General features: G+C 39.8%; 1 protein-coding gene across 1 annotated transcript in view; it reads left to right on the top strand.

Moving 5' to 3' along the window:
* nalf1a (NALCN channel auxiliary factor 1a) overlaps positions 1-15839 on the top strand; it is a 77377-nt gene extending 61538 nt beyond the window's left edge. Inside the window, exons 2-3 of the mRNA XM_058379906.1 lie at positions 9037-9208; positions 11786-15839. Of these exons, the coding sequence (XP_058235889.1) occupies positions 9037-9208; positions 11786-12075 (462 nt within the window). The 3' untranslated portion in view covers positions 12076-15839. The remainder of the gene's footprint in view (positions 1-9036; positions 9209-11785) is intronic.
* The last annotated feature ends 290 nt before the right edge of the window (positions 15840-16129 follow it).

Raw genomic sequence — 16129 nt, 5'->3', positions numbered from 1 at the left:
TTTAGGGTAAAATATACTGTGTTACATATAATCTATTACAATTTATATGTATTTTTTGTATTATTACACTTGTTTTTGAGGGCTGTTACTAATATGATAATTAGTATCTAACTGTATTTTGGTGTAACTATGCACAACCTTTGAATAATATTTACAACAATTATGTCTATTATATATTAATAGTTGTGATGAAAGGATAGGTTAATGACATTTATATGCATAGCATTAGCATATATTATTAGTGCATTCTGTGTATTGTTTTTGCCCCTTTGGTTTCCAGTGTTATTGGGCTGTATTAGCACAATATGTAGCCTTGTACTTTATCTTTTATCCTTGTAGGGTAGGGTATCTGTAGGGTATTCATTATTTTAGCATTATGTCGACAATGTGTCTTGCCATGTGAGTTTCAGGAGGAAGATGAGGGTTGCAGGTGGGATATTTTAACATTTATTCAATCCACCATTTTTTTTAGCTCACTTTCACAAAACGAAGGCATTTAAAGGAAAACGGAATTGCACACCCGTGTGTGTGTCCATGCGTGTGTGTGTGTGTGTCACATACATAATACATAATCCACCAGCTTGGCCACGCCCTCTCTTTCATTATAGGAGTCACTGAAAGCACAAAGAGACACAAATAAATAAACTTACAGAAATAAGACACAGGAGAGACTTATCTCGTGTTACTTGCAGGTTCGATCCGCCTCCTCTCCGCCCCCCAGCCTACGCTTGACCACGCCCCTGCTGCCACAATGTCGTTGAGAATTTTTGTCAAGTGCATGATATTTTTTCTAAGAGTCACATGATCCAAAATATAAAAGTATTCCATATTTATATTCCTTCGTGATAAACAGGCAAGAAATAAAAGGATATTTATTTATTTATTTATTTATAACATTCACCATACCTTAATTATTTGAACGTTTTCAATTTTTGAGCTTGCAAAAGTCAGTTCTGCTGTGTTTCATAAACATACAGTGTAAACACCCATCATCACTGCAGAAGCAAATTTATATTGAGGTTGACAAAAATCTCCGTGCATCTACTGACTGCCACAATGACTTTGCCCATAATGCTATAAATATCGAGCGAATATCCCAGCACTGTTTGCATTTGAGGCTTGCTGGCCAGCCCGCTGATCTCCGACAGTGCTGTTTTCAGTAATGAAAGTTCATGATCAAAGCTTGGAGCAACTGTTGCGCCCTCATGAAAAAGCTGTACTTTTTTTCCCCCCCGTCCTGCTTTGTTTGAACAAAAATCCACTTAAATGTACCACTGACTGTGTGCCTGCAACAGCTCTTTTTACCCTTGACAAATATTTGACAGCATTATGCAGCTCCAGAAATGCAATTAGAATTTCGATTATTACAGCATTATTCAAACTGTTGAATATTGAAGAGCGAGATAGACAGATAGAACGGGGAGTAATACCATCTTCCTCTGCTTAAGTGACGTGTTGAAACATGGGAGGGAAGGCTGCTTTGATCTTCCGTATTAATTACGGCCTAATTGAGGGAATTCTCTGTTGCACACCTCTCTAAGCTCTTTGAAGCCTGCCACCATTCAGTTACTTGTATACCCACCATGTATTATCAACCCCCCCCACACACACCACACACACACACACACACACACATATTGACAGGTCCAACAGCAAGTCGCCCTTTTTCTTCAACACAAGAAGCTGTGACATTTTGCCAACCTCTGTGGCCGTCTGACATGCGGCTGCTCATGTGGAGTAGGCATGGGCACTTGCTCGCTAACAATCACTATTTTGAGAGCCTAAACCTGAAATCTCGAGGCAGTGACTACGCAGCAGGAGGAGAGAGGTGTGCGTATTAGCAGGCGAGTTTTTGGACATCCTCCAGAACTGACAAGTGAGTCTGTAGTGTCGTGCATGCTGCTTGCTCGGCTCCCATCTGGACAGGCGACAAGCAAGTGTGATCAACATGTGGCTCTGAGGAGGATTGGGAAGAGAAAAACAACGGGCATGTTCAAACAACTGAGGAGTATGATCAAATTATTTGAAGTGAAAATGTATTGTCAATTTAGATTCCGGTGCCTCTGATTAACTGGAGGATTTCATCAGATTACACCAGATTTTCATGCTCCTATTTATAGGTTTTTTTTGGCAGCATTGTGACGCAGCGGATGGTTTTTCCGCATCAAATCTCCAGGGCTGCTGCTTCTGAGCTTGGCTTTATGCTTGTGTAGGTTTCCTCTACATTCTCTGGTTTCCTCCCTACTTCCAAAACACGTCAGTCAAATACACATTGGACAGGTCTTCTGTTCAGTGTGTATTCCAGTCTTCATAGATAGAACCCCCGAAACCTTAAGGAAAATTCTGAAGATGAATGAATGAATTAATTAATATTTAGATTTTTTTTTTCCATCTAGACAAAATGAGACATTATCACAACACATCTTTATAGTAAGCCAGCACTTAATCCATCCTAATGCCATACATCTGCTTAGAGTTCTCATGATTTGGATGCTATTCACTGCTGCTGAGGATGGCCCACATGGACAGCCTGAAGGTTCATGAGATTGCTGTAAAGGGTTACCACTTTGGATTACAATTTTGCACTCGAGTCTTCATCATTGAACAGTTGAAAATGTTAACAAGATAGACTTAATGTTAAAACTAGAATGAACTTCCTGAATATGCACTGTAATTACACTTTTTGTCCACATAGTACACAGTAAAAGAAGGGAAATGATTAATAATCGCACTCTCCGGTGTCACCCAGATGAAGATGAGGTTCCTTTTTGAGTCTGTTACCTTTCAAGGTTTCTTCCTCATATCGTCTCAGGGAGTTTTGCCTTGCCACCATCGCCTCAGGCTTGCTCATTAGGGATAAATATAAAACATTTTTACAACAATTTTTATCCTGAATTTATATATTTCTGTAAAGCTGCTTATGATAGTGACCATGGTTAAAAGCACTGAACAGAATGAAATGGAATTAAATTGAGCAAATCTAGCGCCATAATTAAGCAGGACAGCAGTGGGAGTGGGAACAAACTCACTTCCGTAAACAGAATAAGGAGGAAGCAGGACTCAGTAAAGGGAATCTTTTCCTTCCTGTGGGACACCAGATTACCTGATTAATTGTCTAAACACATTCTCGTTAGTATTGCAGTTTATTCTTGCTGATTAGCTGAGTCATTTTTCCATGTAAACTAGTGTGTTTAGAAGTAGGTGACCGTGACAGAGAAAAGCGGCTCAGCCATAAATCATCGTCCATTAGCCACAGGCCTCAGAGCACAGAGAACGTCTCATTTCCTTATAAAATCTCTAGCTCGGCTTTGAATAATATTACGCCCTCACACACCCTGTAGTTGATAGTTGTCTTAATCCCGGTTGCTCTCTAACGCAGCGTTTGTTTCTGGTGCATGCAGTCGCCGGCTCACAATTACAGTCATGCTGCAAAAACTCAAGGTTTCTTAATCTAATCATGTTTCGTAATAATGTGGTAAGTCTTTTTTTTTCATGTAATTAGTTACCATTGATGCATTGTAATGATTCTCGGAAGCAGTCTAATTAGATTTGAATCATTAATGAGAAACTTATGGTTAATGAAGTTTCATTGAGCATGTGAGATATGTTCACACACGCACACACACACACACACACACACAGACACACTACACACAGGCTGAGAGAAACTACCAATCTTGACCCATCTTGTAAAGGAGGAGATCTATGTCTTGCAGATGTGTGTGTTTGTGTGTGTGTTTCTTTTAAACACCTCTAACTACATGAGTATTCTTGGCAGATCTCCAGAGTTTTCTTTTCACAGAATTTCAACCTAAACTGTCCATCTGTAAGCTGCTCATGGGTGGGTGAGCTATTGAGTGAGAACTTCTTGAAACATCTTAAGACATCATCAATGTCATGTCTTTTATTGATGAGTGATTCCTTCCTTCTGATTCCTTCTCGTCGATATTTCAACAAGGAACCCAGCCAACTTTTCATAAGAACGGTATACCCCAGCAAAAAGGCATTCAACTTCTTTGAAATCTGGCAGGAGACTGGTTATTATTACATGCTAGAAGAATCTTTTGTAGCTCACTATGAGTTCAGAAAGGTTTCACCAGCTCAGATACATAGGGTAAGTAGGTCTGGTATATGTAGGAGAAAAGGAGGAGGGAAGAAAGATAAAGAAAGGATGGCTAATGGGTTTGGGAGTGCTAGCATTCATCAAACTATAGCACAGATTTAGAAGGTTAAAGACATGAATAAACATAAACATAATCCTCAGAAGGTGATAAAGGTGTCTGCATGATCACTTGGATTGTTTTCTTAAAGCAACCACAACGAGTTAAAGTCCTGTATCACCCTGATAAGGATAGCTTTCCTTTTGAGTTTGGTTCCTCTCAATTTTTCTCTCTCATATCATTGCAGGGAGGTTTTTTTTTTCTCCTTGCCATTGCCCCTGGCTTGCTCATTAGGGATAAATATAAATGAAAATTTTAAACTTTATTATTTTTACTCTGAATTTTTATATTCCCATAGAGTTGCTTTATAGAGAATACCCATACTCTGGAATTGATTTGAATTGATCTGTAAAGGGGCTACGAAAAGGAAAGTTTGTCCTTTTGTAATTATACAGGAAACAAACAGGACACACTTTTCACTGCATTCATCTCTATGAATTCATCTCTGTCTCGGCTAATTAGTGCTTATCTGGACACACCCACCCTCAGAGCATGCTGTTCATATCATACAGTAACAACCAGGGTGAGACGTGTTTTTCCAACGTGATAAATGCGCCATCGATGCACTAAAAATGACATCAAGCTTCATCCATTGACTTTCTGTCACGTTTGAACGATTGCACGTGAGGAAGCTCTCCAGATGGTCAATAATAATAGAGTCAAAAGGAAAAAGAATTAAAAATAAATCATTATAACAAATATTTCCTTCATATCCCCCAGTATGGACTTATATAAATGACTAAATAAGAAGGGCGTATACATAAGAATTTCCAATTGACAGTTTATGCTAACATTCATTCATTTTCAGTAGCTGCTTTATCCTAGTCAAGGTCAGTGGATCCTGAGAGATTTCCCAGGAATGCTGGGAGCTAGGAGGGGATACACCGTGGATGTGAAACCAGTCCAGACTTTTACATACTCGGGGCAATATAGATTAGCCAGACCACCTACTGGTATAATTTTGGACAGTTTGGGGAAAGTGGGGACCCCGGAGGAAACCCATGCAGAAATGCGGAGCTCAGAATCAAACCAGGGACACTAGATGATCACAGCTAGGAGCTATTAGTATAGAGAATGAGTATACACTGAGAGAGAGAGCGAGAGAGAGAGAGAGAGGGAATTAGAGACAGAGACAGAGATACATACACACACACATACACACACAGTTCCCTAATATTCTCCTTGCCCACAGGTCAGCTTAATTTGCATTATCAGCCATGGTCATGCTTGTTAAGTGTTGCCCAATTGTGTTCCTCGATAGCCCTGAATCTCCGTCTTCTCTCTCCTTCGTTTTTTCTTCATATCTGATTTATACTATGGACGTCATGCGTGATGGTCCTCCGAGCCAAAAGAAATGCCTCTCTGACCTCTGACCTCAGCTTTGGGCATAGCAATGGCAGAAGAACACACGGTGGATAATTACAGTGCTCTCTGGCATTACTCCGCTTCATTTGCACTCCTGAATCCCAGAAGGCACTGCATGAGGATTAACCTTTTGACCTGGGTCTACCACTGGGTATCATGTTGGCTGGAGTTGGGTTTATACAGTATGTAGTTCTGGAACTTGCAGAACTTTTCAAGACTTGGTTTTGTGATAGTTTGAGGGTTTCTTGAGCAGTGTCAATATTTAGTCTTCCACTTTATTGTAATCCTACAACACTGTATTGCAACGGAATCAGCTGAAATAACATTTAGAAATGGGTGTAAAGTAAAGATAAAAGTATCAAACGAAGAGGCAACAACCTCTCTGCGTACTTTAGATAAATGACTTCAAATATTACTAAAAGTTTTTACTCAAAACTTTTACATCTACAGCACCTGAAATATAGTCATTAAAATACTTTACATAGCCTTTTTAATTGTGCATTAATGTATGAATCCATTTAACTTCAATCTCTTGACTAAAACATCCTTCTCCATTAGATATCCATTATAAGCCATGAAAAATGTGTATTTTAGTCGTGTATCACAACTTCCTTCTATCCATATTCTGTAGCGCTTATCCTACACAGGGTCACAGGGAATCTGGACAAGGAATGTTCTCTCATTCCTTATATTTCTTTATTTCCTCTGATATGGAAAGACTGATAAGGTCAACCCTTTTACCTAAATTATAGACTGAATATAAATAATAAAGATTATATTTAAAGTAAATTTCCACCAAAAATCCTTCTGCTCGCTTAAAAAAGCCCAAAATAACCTTCTCCTCCCACACACATAACCACCCCAAAACTTTAGGCTCTCCTCGTCTTATCTGTTTACTGTTCCTTCATCCAAACTTCACAGCTTCGGTAACCGAACCTCCGAAATTGCACCCTGTCTCTAGAAATCCCTGCTTCAATCCGTCGACCAATCCCACTCTCACTCCATATCTGGACAAATCCTGTCTCAAAACCTGCCTGTTTCCCCAAACATTCAGTATTTCTGTGAGTTCATACTGGCCTACACTTCTTGTTTTTCTTGCTTTTTATCATTAATTGTTTCCTTTTCTTTGTTTAAGTTAATCTGTGTTTAATGTCTAAGCAAAAAATTTAAGAGTCATTGTCTTTGGGTCACTGAAAGCACATTCTTCTTTTTCTTCTTCTTCTTCTTCTTTCTAAAATCCCCTTAACATCCTCAAGTGATCAGCGACTACTTATCTACATTTTGTCTGTTTGCTAATTCCATCATGAAAAGAATCTCACTCCCGAGCAGCTCAACAGAAAAGAGTTCACACTACCATCAGGAAATCACGAGTGCCATGCCTCAGCCATCTGTGGCTGGACATCCAAGGGAGCACAATTGGACGCAGATATGTAGAAGAGGGAAGATAAAGCTTTCAGCAGACAGTGTGACATTGCTCTGTGACAAACCGGTGGATTTTCAGACTACAGGGTCAACTTCTAGAGTGTGTCAAGAACATCAGGTACCCATCTGTCAACAGACACACTCCTGTCAACCTCACTGACTTGAAATCTCAATCTTCTGCTCCCATACATAAGTCTTTATCCTCTGAGTCCCTGCAGCCCCAAAGGACACATGACCTCTGTGATGTGCATGAAACAGACACAAGCCAAACTCATAAGTTTCCTTCTGGGAGGCGATTTAAAGATGCCAGCACACTCCCCTTCTGGCGAGCCATTTCTTGTTCCAGGCTTGTGGCAGCGTGTTTCCTGAGGTATTCAGAGCAAAATGTGTGTGTGAGTGAGAGAGAGAGAGAGAGAGAGAGAGAGAGAGAGAAATTGAGAGAGTGAGAAAAAAGCAAGTGAAACCAAGCCTCACAAATCAGACCATATCTCAGTATTCTCTGACAGCCAGACAGTGCTAATGATGACCTGCTTTTCTGCTTCTACTGTTCTCCTTTTCTTTCCGCACACACTCCAATTTGTGGATGCGCTGCCTTCTGCGCTGCCTTCTTTCCCTTTCCTTAACAGCAGCTTGCGCTGGGTGCACTATGTAGGGCAAAATAAATGAGCTGGAGCTATTCTTACAGTGCTGTCACCCCATGCACTGCCCACTCGACTCCCCTCCCCTTTCGCTCTCCTCTTACTTGCAGCCCTGGTGCAAAAAAAAAAAGGACCACGTGAAGTAATATGTGTAATTCAAAGTGCAATATACGTGTGTGTGTGTGGTGGGCAGAATGATTACAGACCTAATGTCACAATGACGCACAAACGGGATGATTTTTTTTGTGCCATGACGACCTCAGTAACCTGATGTGACTCTCATTGAGGTGACAAAATCAACAGAGCTGTTTTGGGTGCAATTCATGTGATGAGAAAAAGAGCCTTGTGTATCATCGTATATTTTATACCACTGCTCCATCTTCTGTTCATTCTGAATACTGCATGTCGGCTGAGCTGTGAGTGGGATTGTGTAGCCTTACAGAGAAAGCAGTTATACACCTCCGAGATTCTGATTGGTCAGAAGGTGTGGATTAATTCATTTTAGTGTTAATACATAACTACCACAGTAAAGACGCTGAGATGGATGCAAGCGGAGGATAGTGAGTTTTAATGACAGTTGGAAACAGATATGAGAGAGAGCGAGAGAGAGCGAGAGAGAGAGAGCATGTGAGGATAATCAGTAGTCTCCTGACTTTTCTTTGCATATCCCAGCTTGTTAGGAAGCTGGGGTCAGAGCACATGGTCAGACATGATACAGCACATGTGAAGCAGAGAGGGTTAAGGGCCTTGCTCAAGGGCCCAGCAGTGGCAGCTTGGCAGCACTGGGGCTCGAACCGAATTGGATTAATATCATTATTGATATTTTCTGTTAGGAGATTTTTATATGACATTTATGGAAGGAGTGTCCAGACAGTAATAAAGTCTTCAGGACAGAGAGTGTTTTTTATTTTCAGCTCCTTAAATAAAACAAAACCATGACAGGCTGCAGGTTTTAAAAGAGGACAAAAGAGAGTTTAGCAAGGAAACAGCTGTTTACAGGTGTTTTAATAGTAAAAGTGATAACTGGCTTTGTGTTCCATAACATTAAATATATGGGCAAATGGATCAAAAAGTCATGTTTCATTCTTTAATGAACTAAACATGGCTAGTGTTGGCAATTTACTGTGTATAAGAGGAATAAAACACATCCTTCCATGCTGGTATTGGATCATCCATCACTCTGCTGTTGATTATTTTCCTAAAACAGCATGCATTTTTGTGATGTATTCCTTACATTGAGGTAAAGTTTGTAAAACAGTGCGTACACTCAGTAACAAATGATATGTACTTGTTGTAGGACTTTTGTAAGAACTTTCACGTGAACAGAAAGTGAGATGATCTTCACACGTTTAGTCCAGAGTTGTTCTAACACTGTCTGTGTCTGTTCGCAGGTGGTGTACAAGCCTTGGCTCTGCGCTCAGTTTTTCCAGAGCAATCAGTCCAGCTGTAGCCGCAAGATCCCTTGTGAGCAGTACTGTCTCGAGGTCCAGCAGAGGTGTCCCTTCATATTGCCTGACAATGATGACCTTATACACGGAGGCACTCCCAGTTTTATATGTTCAGGTACATATTGCTTCCGATGGCTTAAACATCAACAAGAAAAATCAGACCATTGTCTTGTTTCTGATGGAAAGCCTGCTTTAAATGTGTGAGACCTTACAACAAATGTTTGTATCAGTGATGCATTAGACAACATTTATATAGAAATAATACGAATATTTAATAATCTGTGTCGTTCTGGGCTTATTCTTGACCAAACAGCCAATGCTAAGCTCTACTCAACCTCTAACAGCTTCTCAACCAACCATTATGAAACAACAGAAAACTCTAGAACAACCGCTGACACACAGTAAATCTGTGGCTTGTGTATCATCAGGGAAGAAGAATCTATCTATCTATCTATCTATCTATCTATCTATCTATCTATCTATCTATCTATCTATCTATCTATCTATCTATCTATCTATCTATCTATCTATCTCAAGACATATTGTACAAGATGTATAATCCATATCAGAGTAAGGTTAAGGCTCAGCAGTGGCTGTGACACAGGCCTGACATCTCAACCTTCCACTAGCACACTACCTTAACTCCTTGTGACACTTCAGCTGGCTCTGTGAAGTTAATGGAATAAGATGAAGTTCTCAGAAAAAGAGACAGGTAGCAAGGCACAGAGGACCACACTCAGCCCACTGAGCTTGACAACAGTCACTGATGCAGAGGCACTACTATTGCCCAGGGGCCCTGAGGCAGCACCGGAGTTCACTTGGCATTGTAGATCTTGTTGCTGATTCTCAAAGATGGAGTAGATCCTAGTGACAAATAAGGAGAGTTTGCCATCAAACTGTCATCGTCTTCCCTCTGGATGGGTTATTGCTCTTCCTGACTGAGGTCAGTTGCGGTTCTTTAGTATGTACGTGCTACACTTTTATTCTCATTCGGCATGAGAGGGTTGTAACATCCCCAGATCATTACGATAAGGCAGGTTCTAAAATATGATTGGCTAACACTATGCACACTTTTGACCGCATGGCAGCATTAATGCACCAGGTTTTAAATCAATAAATCTGTTACACAGAAGCCATTGCTCTGTCCAGAGAAGCCCCTAGATAATTGTTTAATGCAAATATTATTAATAATAAATTAAAATTATTTATGAAATCCTGGATGGCCTAGCGTTTTATCGTCATTTTATAAAATCAATAAGCCACTCAAGGATGTGTACAGTGATTTTATGGATTTAGGGTAAGTGGATTTTAGGCACTCTGATTTACGTTGTGCCTAAGAACACACTTACTCTTGATAAAATGACTGTAACACGCAGCCATGAGTGGTTTATTGCTTTAGTTTATTTCGGTCAAGGGAAATTTAACAACAGTCCTCCAGCAGTGATTTAGGAGAGTTGGGTGTCGAGTCGACTGGCCATGAGAGGGGCAAACATTCATAAGGAACTGACAAGTTGCCACTGTGGTTTGCTGGATTGTAGGAATAATCCTGGAGTAGCTTGTGGTCAAGTAGATAGAGTAGATAGTCAGAGGTAGATGGACAGACTGCAAATGCAAAGAAACTCCAAACTTGACTCACATTTTCACCATAGAAAGTTAAATGTAAAGATGTAAATATATCAGTTAAACAAGCTGTAGGTAAAAATGATCAAATCTGATTATGACACTTGGTGGCTATTGTAGAAAGGACATAATCGACAGTTACAATATTTACTGTCCAGTGGCACCCAACTGAGGATGTGTTACCTTCTGAGTTGGTTCCTCTCAAGGTTTCTTCCTCATATCATCTGAGGGAGATTTTCCTTGCCACCGTTGCCTCATGCTTGCTCATTAGGGATAAATAGTAACTTAACTTCAATATTTATAATTTTTTTCTATGTTTCTATACTTCTGTAAAGCTGCTTTAAGACAGTGTTCATTGTTAATGCTATACAAGTAAATTGAATTGAATTGAATTGAATTATGAAACAGTGTATCCCTCTGGTGGCAGGCCAAGGCACAGACTAAAAGAAGAACACGTCTGTATTCTATATTTAACTCTTATTGCTTCTCATGTACAGTATGATCTCATGTATAGTATATTCCTTAACTTGTATAATAAATCTAATAGGTAGATGCATTAGAGAATTATTCATCCTGATACATTTTAATACTCTCAGAAATAAAGGTATGACGCAGACAAACCCTACTATTTCACGTGTCTGTGGTTTAGGGGATGATTCATCCGACATGTTATGTCTTTGGCACAGTCTTCTGTTTTGCATAGCGGTGCTGTTGAATGTGTCTGAACTGATTAGTATAACTGAGCGTAGTCAGTGTGGACAGTGTAAAAGCTAACAATGAATCCAAGGGGCTGGGTATAATGTGAAGTAATGGGTCTTTAACATTCATCGCAGGAATCAATAAATTCCAAACTACCCCAGGGACGTCTACAGCAGATGAGGTCTTCTATCTGTGATGTAAAACTTCTGGGTCAAGCAAGATGACTGACTCACCCCAAAAAAATTGAATTTATTACAGACAGCACTGTTATCTTTGTTATGCTAATTAGATCCTACAGACTAAAAAGGATGACATGGTGTTGATTTGCTGATCATCAGTATGTTTCTTTTCTTTTCTTTTCATTTATCTTCAGAGCTTTTGGAGAATGCAGACAACACCAAGCATGAGCCACAGTGCTGTGATGTGCGGTGGGAGCTAAAATTCAACGAATGTTCTCACAGCACATTCAAAAGGACTCATCCCTCACGCCAGCATACGTCTGCTACGACCTCAGGAGCTCCGAGGCTGAATCAAGGCAGACTGAAGCTCTGCTTGCTAGTCCTGGTCCTCTTGCACACGGTAGCGACCATGACAGCTGTCCAGAACTCCACCTGCCTTGCCACCATCTTCCCACTGGAGGACAATGCCCCCAGAGAAGAGTGACTGGATGCGGGAAAGGGGGGTTAGCTCTAGCCAATCAGCATGCTCCAAAAAGTGAAACATGGCGAGCAAGGAACTGGGCCGAACCGAGTCGAACCAAGCACGCCAGGCACGCCGGCAGATCCCTAGCTGCGCTTTACATGTTCAGTGCTCTTTATGCCCCAGGTAGAAGAAATGACAAGAGAGAATTCAAGAGAAGGGCAAGAGGAGACGAAGGAAGAGGAAGACCAAGGCTGTGTCCTTTTGAGATGTCAGTTCTCACACTGTTCTGAAAAGTATACATTTTGTTTTTTTTTGTTGTATCAGATGATGGTCAGACTTTTTCCCTTTTTAGCTTCTGCTGTCAAAATGGGTTTCTGTTTGTCAACCACTTCAGATTAAAATGGAATGAGGGAAGAAACCTGAGTTATATGTATCCATGTCTCAGTCAAACCACTCTGTGTCATAAATATTGTTTTCACATTTCACAGCTAGCATGAATAGAAGTATGCTGTAGCTAGAAAGATAGCAAGCAGGAGGCTGGTTGTTGATCCAAATTCTGTTAACTACCTGCAACCTCCATTCTTCATTGACCAGATTCAGATCTTTTGCCTTGCAATCAAGATGTAGACAGGGCCATGTCAACACAGCCTTAAAAACAGACCCCCATAGCAATCATTTGGTGTACTATACCATTTCACATGTTTAGCTTTCAGCCTCTATATATATTCTTGCTGCTTAGCAGACTACATTACAACCCTGTTGTTATCCTGATACCTACTGGGAGAGCCGATATCTTAAAGTGCAGTGAAAAGTATGGTGATACACCACCATGATTCTTACAAAATATGGAAGGAAACCAGCCTGGATGCCAAGATTGAGGACTTGGTAGACATTTCAAAGATTAAAATCAGCCAGATATATTTTATGTAACTAATGTAATGGGCTCTTTAGTATTCCATCCAAAGGGGCTCAATCAAAACAGTTTGTTTTTTAATCAAATGAGCCATTATAGCCATTGTCCCAAGTTTCCTCTTCCAGTATAGTTTAAGGTTAACTTCACCAGGCTGCAATAACATAACTGGAGTGCCTGGTTTAGCTTAAAAACACATTCAAATGGAACAACAGCTACTCCATCAAGTTTTATTTAGAATGGATGTTAAATGATTTTCTTTGGGTTGTGCAGAGATGGTTGAAAATAATAACATGTCTTGACAATTTTATCAATGCTTGTTCTTATTTCCACACTTTTATGCCCTCAGTACGGTAACTGAGCTGCTGAAAAAAGAGTTGCATAGTGATCAGTTGTAATTGCGCTGTAATTTGTTTTTTGCCATTTGTTTCGTTCTCAAAAATGTCCTACACCGTCGTGTAAAGGGCTTAGCAGATAGCATGGAAGGGAAGGAGTTCTCAAGGGCTCATTCTATAAACCTCCTTCTGTGTGTAGGACTGTACGTGTTTGGTGTCTGACTGTATGGGCCTCTGGTTGCTGATATACTGTTTTGCGGTCTGTTTTACTTGGTGTTACATCACTAACCTATGTTAAAAGGCGTATTTTTTATGCTTAACATTTACTGTGTCTTTGTAATTGGCTGGAGCACATCCTGGGCACATTTGTCTCGCATAGCTACGTCTTATAATAATGTTGCAACGTCCCTCAATCTGAAAGGCCCAAGTGCCTCCACTGTCCAGTTGTCTAGTGCTATTTCTTTAACACAGCAGTATATATAGAAATGGCAGCAGGTACAGCGACAGTTGATTAACAGTGTTTCCCACACATAGGTGATGCTCGGCTGTGGCGCTGAAGTTATTGATATTGACGTGGAGCCTGAGTACAGTTACATTGTGTTTAGAATACATTTACAGGAAACAGCTTGCATTCGTTTTCAATTTGGCTCTGACACACATACACACAGCTCTGGAGAGACAAGAGCCAGCAGAGCTTTTCATATTTATTCCTATTGGAGTCAGTCTGTGCAAGCTCACATTATACACTTAGATTCTCAGAGCAGCTCCTAATATTTGCACACTTTGGTTGCACTTTGCCTGGTTCACGTTTATTGAGCACATAACATTTCTGGCTCCCTACTTAACCACTCAGAACAAACCACTTTACTGTAGTGTCAAGTGACAGAAAACAGCAGATATACAGTTTACAGGTCAATAAGGTATACAGGAAACTCAATATACAGGTAATTTAATTGATTTTAGTTAAACATATTTTCAGCCAGATTCTAACCGATCTGCGATAGAACAATTAGAATGGGGTTTCTCTCGCGTTTTTCTTTGTCAACATTGATTTACAGCGACAGGTTATTGACAGCATCAGTTTTACTCTCTTAGTGGTTTTTATCCACGTAAGAGCTAGGATTTCATGCTGTAATACGGGTATATTTAGACTTTCACGTAGAAATGACATGGTTGAGACACTTTGTGCGTATATATATTTCAGCATCCACAACCACCTATTTCGACTCTGCTCTGTGATCAAAAAGGAAATCATGATGATAAACTGTCGCTAGGTCCAAGGAGTACGACATACGTGAGGCTCGACCCTGTGGGAAACACTGATTACATTACAGTATATAATAAAGACCAGGCTAGTGCTGTACAGTACTGTAGTTTTGTGATGACGGCTTTAATAAGTGAACTTAAAAGACATGCTTTAACCCATAGTCTTGTTGTATGTTCTATTAGCTGTTTAAAGCAGCTGGCCAAGGTCTTACAGTTCAGAGGTGACAATCATTCCTCATTCCATCAAACATTCAATTATTATTATATAAAAAAAAAATACGACCCAGCCTTACAAGCAAACAACAGGATTTGTGGATATTGGGGATGCCCTATAAATATATTATATACGTATATATCTTTTCTTATAGTAAAAATAATTGTAAGAAAGGATATTCAAGAACAAAAGCAGAGTTTTCCGGGGGTTTGCAGTATCGAGTTGCGCACATCGTCTTCTTTAAACAAGCTCTGCCGTTACGTTTTACCCTGACAGCTTATATTATGCCTTGTGGTAACTACAGTGTCTAGAGGAAGGAAGTCAGAGAAATGTTATAACGTTGACGTTTTGACAAGAAGGCACAGCAATCGTTGTCATTCAGCCTGTCAGCCATTTTGATTTCCCATTGTGACACATAGGAAGTATTTAGAACTGGCCTCCACGCTGTTATTAGAAACACAAGGCAGATCCTACACAATCTGTATAACCTTGCCCTGAGAAATTACACGTTTATCCTCTTCACCACCTGTTTGAACCACTTATCTTCGAAAATCCTGTTGATCTATGCAGATGTGCCTCTGTCATTATATTGTACTATATTTGTGCTAAGGTAAATTTGTGCTAATTTGTCTCACTGTTGCCTGTCTTTATTTGAGATTTTTTGGTGTGTTTTTTTTCCCCCTCTCCCACAATCCTTTCTTTTTTTCTACTCTGTTACCCTTTCATTGGTCACATGTCAGTTGTTTTGGCACTGCATTTTCTTAGTCACGTCTCAAAAAGTGCAAGCTGCTTAAGTGAATGTTTTCCTCTTCTGGGCTGGGCAAATTGTGGTTCCGTGGAATTTCAAAACGCTGACATGGAATCAGACAGACATATATAGATATTACAATTATTATTACAGTGTCATATTGTCATACAATAGATGCTTTAGTTCTCTGTTTCTCTTTTCATTTTTTTTACACAAAGACTTTGATTAAATATTTATAATTCGGTCTCACAGGTCATGACCTTTTTTGAACGTAAGATGAAAAATACAGATATGTTTATGAGAGTTCTGTTCTAAGGAAAAATAAATAGAGATATGTTAACTATTATGGGAGTCGTGTCTGGCTTTTTCTTGTCTGTTAAAAGTGTCATGTATTATAATGACAGAAGGAGGTACTGAGTACAAACTGCAGGTCAAATGCACTGGATATCACCACGAAGCTACATAGAGATACGAATATCAGGTATCGCTGTAAACAATGAGACTCACTTAATATGAATGTTCTAGGCCCATTGGGTATTAGAGCATGTATAGAAAGTGTATCTAGAAAGTATAAAAGCCTCACATTTTCTTCTTCACAGTGC

The sequence above is a fragment of the Hemibagrus wyckioides genome, linkage group LG26, assembly GCF_019097595.1.
Source record: "Hemibagrus wyckioides isolate EC202008001 linkage group LG26, SWU_Hwy_1.0, whole genome shotgun sequence".
Classification (NCBI taxonomy): domain Eukaryota; kingdom Metazoa; phylum Chordata; class Actinopteri; order Siluriformes; family Bagridae; genus Hemibagrus; species Hemibagrus wyckioides.
This window is presented reverse-complemented; position numbering and strand designations above follow the sequence as displayed.